The sequence below is a fragment of the Semicossyphus pulcher genome, unplaced genomic scaffold, assembly GCF_022749685.1.
Source record: "Semicossyphus pulcher isolate SPU_LCO1_2020_fin unplaced genomic scaffold, fSemPul1.0.p SCAF_13, whole genome shotgun sequence".
NCBI classification, from domain to species: Eukaryota; Metazoa; Chordata; class Actinopteri; order Labriformes; family Labridae; genus Semicossyphus; species Semicossyphus pulcher.
The window spans coordinates 975,001-982,500 of NW_027211637.1; the positions used below are offsets into that span (position 1 = coordinate 975,001).

The window sequence follows — 7,500 nt, forward strand, 5'->3', positions numbered from 1 at the left end:
CGGCGCACAGAGTTTGGCTCGGCCCGACCCGGCTCGGCCCGGCCCGGGCTGAGGCGAGCAGGGGGACACACAGAGCCGGGGGCCTCCCTGCTCAGTCAGACCCCCTCCTCCCAAAACAACACACCTCAAATGTGGACGAGACAAAAGCTCTGCAGCCGAGGACAGCGGGGAGACGCCTGCTGCTCCCAGAAACACTCAGACTGCTGGAGTCTTATCGAACAGGAGGAGGAGGAGGAGGAGCAGGAGGAGGAGGAGGAGGTCTCAAGTTTTCACCACTTTAACAACATGCTCAGCTTTATCCAGCCCTGCACACATGCACAGTTTCTCTCTCTAACACATCTATCTCACACTGTAGTCCAGTTTATCTGCTGCTTGGACACATCTCTCATATAAAAGTAAACTTTTGCACAAACAGAGAGAGATAGAGAGAGAGAGAGAGAGAGAGAGAGAGAGAGAGATCACCTGGGTGAAGGTGAAGCACACTCTGAGGACACTCATTCATTACACTGTGCACAGTAAATGTGACTCACCTATGGACACCAGCTTGATGTTCTCCTTGTCCAGGAACTCCAGCGCCACCGACACGTTCTCCAGCTGCATCTGGCGGAAGGTGGGCCTCTGGTTGTACTTTCTCAACATCTTCTTCTGGGACAGGACCTCCAGGAGCCCGATGAGCCGCAGCCCGTCGCCCAGGTCCGTCTGCAGGTTCCCGATCCTCTTGTTGACGCATTTCAGATGCTCGTTACACCAGCGCGTGAACGTGTTCTGCTGGATCTTCTTCCATGGCGCGTCCTCGGCCAGGTCCTTCTCCGTGGCGGGCATTTCTGCGTCCTTATCCGCTGAGAGAGCGTTGGGAGCGGGCGCGGCGCTCTGGTGGAGCCGGGGGTGTGAACCGCTCATTTTTATGGGCTCGGCTGTCTCTCGGTTCGCTGGCTGCTGTTCTGGGTGGAGTCTGCTCAGCTCGGTGTGGCCGCTCCCTCTTTCTCTCTCTGTGTGTGTTAGCTGTGTGTGTCTGAGAGGAAGAGGAGAAGAAAGAAGGAGAGAACATGAGAGAGAGACTTATAGCCCGGAGACAGAGATTGTGCAGCGAGGAGGCGGTGAGAGCAGAAAAGGGAGTCACTCTGGATCAGACTGATGATATGTTTGCATGTGAGACACTTCTTCATGTCCAACAACACAATGACTCACACTTGACTCACAACAAGTAAAAGATGGCAGCCATTAAATCCAGACTAAGTGAAGCTGTGGGGGAGAAACAGGGAGTGAAACCCTCTGCACGTTTTAAACAGCACAACAGTAAAAGTGTCTAAAAGTGAAGAATACAACTTTAAACACGCTGAGCACAAACACGAATCTTCTTCTCACACTTTTAATGTGTTTCAGGGTTTAGTCTCTGGCTGAGGAAGCTGTGAAGAAAAGTTCTGATCAGTCTGTCCCTCCCTCCATCGTCCCACCATGTCTGCATTAGTCTGCCTACATGAAGGGCCTCGATCAGACTCCCTGTGAGGATGAGCTCATCTCATGTTCATGTTGATGCTCTCAGGAGGCAGAGGCAGAAATATCTGAGCCGTCCGGAGGGATGTGAGCTCAGTGCCTCCTCATAAGGTCACAATGTCCTGTTTGTGTGTGTGTGTGTCCTCGGTGTGTGTGCTGTCTTATCTTTACAGCGGTCATACTCAGAGTCTAGACGGCAGACCTGCTCTGTTTGTCCTGATCAGGTCTGCTCTGTCGTGTTCTGATGAAGTTCCTTTCAGTGTGAACGTTCAGGTTCTTTCGGTGTTTCTTGGTTACACAGAAGCTCTGAGGGAAGATGTATCGAGTGGTCTGATGGGAGGTCTTCCTCTGCTGTCCAGATGTCATTTGATTGTTATGGGAGGGGTTTCCTGGAGATGCATTCACTGATAGTGTTTCTGATATTGGGGGTCAGGTGCTAACTCAAACAGATGGATTGGGCCGGATCAGTTCCATCAATGTTTGTACCTTTTAAAGTTAGAGGAACAAAGTCTCAGCGTCGGCTGTTTGAGATCTTTCATGCTCGCTGTAACGACATGTTAAAGTCCGGCCTGCTGTTTCCACAGAATGACCCCGCTGTCTTCCTCACAGTGAGGCAAGCAGAGCGTTACTTAAACACTGGGATCAGCTCGGCTCTCTGATTGGCTGTTACACAAAGCTCAGGTATTGCAGAGGTATCAGCACTCAGAAAGGCGGATTCAACCACAGCTTGAGATACAAAGAGGATGAGGTGTCGACTGTAATGATCCAGACTTTTGGTTTCAGATGGGGGTCGACCTCTGCTCTCCTGAGGGACGTCCTGTCCCATCCATCAGCCCAAACACACTCTGTCACTCTCTATACTGTTATTATGACTACAGGCGCTAGAGGTCACCACGTAAATGTGGTTAAAATGGGTCGTAATGAGCTGTTGAACAAACGACCTTTACAGTCATGCTTTTGGTCCGGACAGGATCCTAAACACAGTTGTGCAGCTGCGACCCTGAAAGAATTTAGACGCTGCACAAACCGACGTAAAATTTGCATCAAATTCAGAATTAGTGCATATTTTTTTAAAAACATGAACGTTTGAACATGAAGTATTTTGTACTTCAGTTGAATATACTGTACGTCATAAAGGAGGTGCAGATTATTGCATTCAGATTTTTTAAGTGTTGGTTCTGTAAAGTCTGAAGGTGTTTCTCCTGCAGCACGCAGCAGGATGTGAGACCTTTAACCCCTCCAGTCTGCACAGCAGGAGCCAAAACTAGAGATTAAATATGACACGATTAATTTAGCGATTCTTTGCTAGCTTCATGAGTTTACCTGATAACCTGCCTTATAGAGCTAAAACATGTTAGCATTGAACATGCTGGTAAAGTTTAATGACACATTAGCTGAGTTGCATTATGGGAAGTGAAGTTATTTTGCAGCTTGACTCATAATAGTGATTATAAGTCAGGATATCTATTATTGTTTGCAGACGAATCTCTGAAACATGACAAACTACAAACTACAAACTACAAACTACAAGCAGCTCACGATCCACTGAGGAACAGAGACGGAGGAGAGATGTGACTCTGCAGCTTTCCTGACTAAATAAGGAGCTCAGTGCCAGGAGCCACAGAGTGTGTGTGTGTGTGTGTGTGTGTGTGTGTGTGTGTGTGTCTGGTCAAGGGAGAATCTGAAGAATTCCCCTCAACCCCATAACAACCCCGGAGCCCCCCGCCTTAATAACCCCCCAATAAAAGAGCCCCATTAATGTAACACACACATACACACACACTCACACACACACGCAAACGCACACGCACACACGCACACACACACACACACACACACACACACACACTGGCAGCAGCTTGCTTTGACTCACTGTGTTTAAAACAATAGAACAATAGATGCAGAAGGTCCCTGTAGGAGAATAATTCACTCTGTTTCACACAAACTGTCGGAGCAGCTCCAGAACTCAAATATGAAACTAACAACAGAAGAAGAAGAAGGAGGAGAAGGAGGAGAGCAGGGCGGGGAACTGAAGACGTGTTTAACTTTAAATCAGTGAGAGACAGAACGATAAAGATCTGCCTGGAGCTGTTGGTGAAATGTTCTGTGTTTCTGTTGTTTAGGAGACAGACTCGGGCGGGGACAGAGGAGCTGAGGACACGTTCAGATGAGTCAGACTGTGAGGATCAGACCGTGTGCTGTCCTCTGGCTCCCTCTAGTGGACACTGATGGTACTGTATATCTCAGCTCCTCCCTGTTTTCGCTCTGATCCATGTTCTGTTTGCTTTTCTAAATTCATCCACTGTCGTCCAGTCTCTAATCCAGAGCTGTAACTTATTTTTATGACTGATCAATTCATCATTTAGTCTGTAAACATGAAAAACGCCAACCAACAAAGTCTCTTCATTTACTGTCGAGTTATTATTTTCTTCTTTTTCATCATGTTTTCAGTTTTATTGTTTAAACTGTTTTCTAACTCTGCTGTCATTTAGACTCGGCCACTCCCACCTGTAGAACCAGCTCACCTGCCCGTCCCCCTCACTCACCTGATGAGCTCCCTGTACATGTGACCCGTCCACTTTCACCTGCTCTCTGACAGATCGTCTTTAAGCGTTTCATCGTCTGTTTCTCGTATTCTTTAAATGTTTTAAATGCAGGACGACTTTTCAAACTTGTACTTGACTGGAGGTTTAGCACACTTCTGTCATCGTTATGAAATGCACACTGCAGCACATTAAGAACATCTTTAACTGAAGGAGGCGTTTTAAAGAGCAGAGCTGCAGGTCCTGACTGCAAAGACGTCATCAGCTCTGAAGGAGGCGTTTGATTTCATCTATAACTTTCTCCTTTTTGCACCTGAGGCAAACTAACAACCAGTAAATGCACCATACGGACATATTTAATTTAAGTCTATCTCATTGTCTCTCTCTTTGATTTGAGTTATCTGATGCTTTTCTTTGCGAATGGAAGCACGAGTTTATTTGATCTTTATCCACATATGTTGGTCCGGCCCGTCTGGACTCGATGGGTTTCACTGGTTTTAAAGCGTTAAACAAAGCTGCCTTCAAGGTCGACCCTGAGGCTCAAACAGGAACATCTGGGGTCAAGAGGTCAGAGAAGGAGGACAGAGCAAGTACAGTCAGTACAAAAACATCATGGCAGTATGAAAGAAGGCCTCCGAGCTGTGGAGGATTCAGGATCTAAACAGACGCAGGGCTGAGAAACAGACTAAAGCCCCGTCAGGCCTTCAGCCAAGACTAACAACAGAGCAACAAGACGAGAACGAGCTTCATTTCCTGGATCAACGAGACACTCGGAGAGGAGAGACTCCTGCTCCTGCAGCATCTCTGTGTCTCTGCATGTTTTCATTTCATCCTGTTACATTAACTTTCATTATATCTTTAATATTTCAGTTCTCCTCACATGCTTTCACATAAAGGAGACGTTAAGTGAAGTGTGTCGAGTGGAGTCAGTCGAGAACTCTTTGTTTCACGTCTGTCAGCGTGAGTGAATCTGGACTTAAATGTTGTATTTTAATTCCTTGTGCCGGTGTCAGTGTCTTTGTTTTCATCTATAAACGTCTGCTCTTATTCCTTCACTTCCTCTCGTCACATGTCGATGTTCTCTGGCAACACGTGTCGAACGTCACGCTGACACAGTCCGTCATCAATACTGTGATCATATTACACATCCTGTTACCTGATATATTCATATGAGTGTCTGTGTTAAATATGATACGCGCTATATTAACTGTGATCTCCTCCTGGCAGTGATCACAGAGCCAGTCAGCTCCTCACCATCTCCACCCTCACCACCCCGACCGCCACAGAGCACAGATCAGCAGAGGAAGTGTGATGAGCTCTGCACACAGCGCTGCTAACCACCCACACGCAGGCACACACACGCAGGCACACACACACACACACACACACACACGCAGGCACACACACACACACACACACACACACACACACACACACACACACACACACACACAGGTGTGGTGGAGAGAGAGAGTCAGAAACACAGATTACAGCAATGTTCTGGCTTCACCCTCTATTTCCTGCAGACAGTGTGTGTGTGTGTGTGTGTGTGTGTGTGTGTGTGTGTGTGTGTGTGTGTGTGTGTGTGTGTGTGTGCGTGTGTGTGTGTGTGTGTGTGGTGGCACTTGCTGGGTACACGCAGGCCAAGAAGAGTCAAACAAGGACAGGTTTGGTCTCCATGTTTACGTCTCCTCACACTTCAGATGTTGGGTGTACAAACTGATCTGGTCTGCAGGGTCTCACACACACACACACACACACACACACACACACACACACACACACACACACTGTGTGCAGGAATGTTATGACCTCAGTTTGAGATCAGCAGCCAGCAAAGGTTTGAAAGGACTCTCTGAGTGTGGAGCGGCTCGGCGCACAGTTTTAAACAAACTTCCACCTGAGGGTGTCTTGAAGGAACCGCCGTGTTCATGACATCACAGAGCCGATCACCTGACGCAGGTACGATCACTATAATATCAGCAGAATCACACAGACCACATCATGCACACTCTGAAACACCTGAAGTCGCCTGTGAAGCTCAAATATTTCATCATTTTTAGAACATGAAAGTTTTTCTGGTGATTTAAAACGATCACAAGTTAAAGAACAAAATAAATGAGACTCTTTATAGTTTGCAGATGACACAAACATGATCAGCATTATAAACACAAGCATGATAAAGGTTCATGAGAACACACCTGATTTATTCTTTAAATTACTTCTTCTTCCGAAATCAGATTTTTGTTCTTTTATCAGATTAGATCGTTTTATTTGTCATTGTTCTTTTTCATTGTAAGAACATTCATATTGTCACAGGTTATTGTGTCCGAGGCCCTTTACAAAATACACTTTTTATACTGATCCGATCCATCAGTCTCATGTAGGCTCGTATGTGTGTGATCTATGAATCTTTCTGGGTTTTACAAATATCTACTTCTACAAGGACCCATGTGGCTCCTGCTGGTACAGAGCCGCCTGTCAGACCGGACTCTGGGATCACCTCTCCCTCACACTCACTAAAGAGGGGGAGCACAGGAGCACAGGAGCACAGGACCATGTAGACATAAATGTCCCCCTGTCTCTCTCTCTCTCTCTCTCTCAGTGTTACAGCAGCCCTGTCACTATCTTACATTGAACACCTCTCCATCCTGAGTGTGATGCTGTCCTGACATTGAGCCTGCCTGGGAACATCTGGAGAGTTACATGTGTGAGACATTATCTCACAGCTCATTGGACCTGTGAGGGTCTAACAGCTTCTCCTCTAACCAGCAAAGCCTTAAAGAAAACAGGCATCTTTTCATGAGTGCACATCTGCAGTTAAACCGGTTCAACCCCTCTGAACACGGACCGAGTGTCCCGCAGCCTGACCCTGCGGTGTGAGACCCGCTCCAGGCTGCGGAGGGCGCACGCGGCCCCCGCTCTGCCCCCCGGTACAGAGCAGCTCCGGAGCAGCCAGTGTCCGTGTTTTACCTTATTTGGTGTGGAGCCCCTAATTGTTGCACCGAAGAGATGCTGCAACTGCAGTGCACGCGGAGCGGAGGAGCGTGCTCGTGCGCGCTGGTACATCAACAAAGTGTATGTGTCAGAACGAAGTGATGGATGAGCTGCAGCTAAACATCCAGGACAGGTCAACATCACACCGACTGAACATCACATGGCTGCAGCCGCACACACACGAGCAGCTGAGGAAACTAAAACTACATCACAAACTTTAGAGACGTTAGAGAAGTTGGCGCGTGAGGCGTGGCAGCGGCAGGCCACCCGGGGAGAGCACCGGACCCTCCGGGACCGTCTCTCCCCCCACACCGCTGCTCCTTCTCCGGTCCTAACTGACCCGCAGAGCTCCACATACGATCACACACACTGAGAACACTTCATGACACACACTCACATCGCACCGACTCCTCTCACAGAATCACTCAGAGAAGCTTCAGCCTCAGAGGGACTTACGCGTGATCTG

General features: G+C 47.9%; 1 protein-coding gene across 4 annotated transcripts in view; it reads right to left on the minus strand.

Annotated features, from left to right (window-relative positions):
• The window catches only part of flna (filamin A, alpha (actin binding protein 280)), a 43,293-nt gene that overhangs the window by 35,556 nt on the left and 237 nt on the right, over positions 1-7,500 (minus strand). For all 4 annotated transcript variants that reach the window (XM_069659938.1, XM_069659935.1, XM_069659936.1 and 1 more), the window contains exons 1-2: positions 7,491-7,500; positions 531-1,012 (exon numbers count right to left, since the gene is read on the minus strand). The exon at positions 7,491-7,500 is cut by the window's right edge and continues 237 nt beyond it. In XM_069659938.1, the coding sequence (XP_069516039.1) occupies positions 531-900 (370 nt within the window). In that variant the 5' untranslated portion in view covers positions 901-1,012; positions 7,491-7,500. The remainder of the gene's footprint in view (positions 1-530; positions 1,013-7,490) is intronic.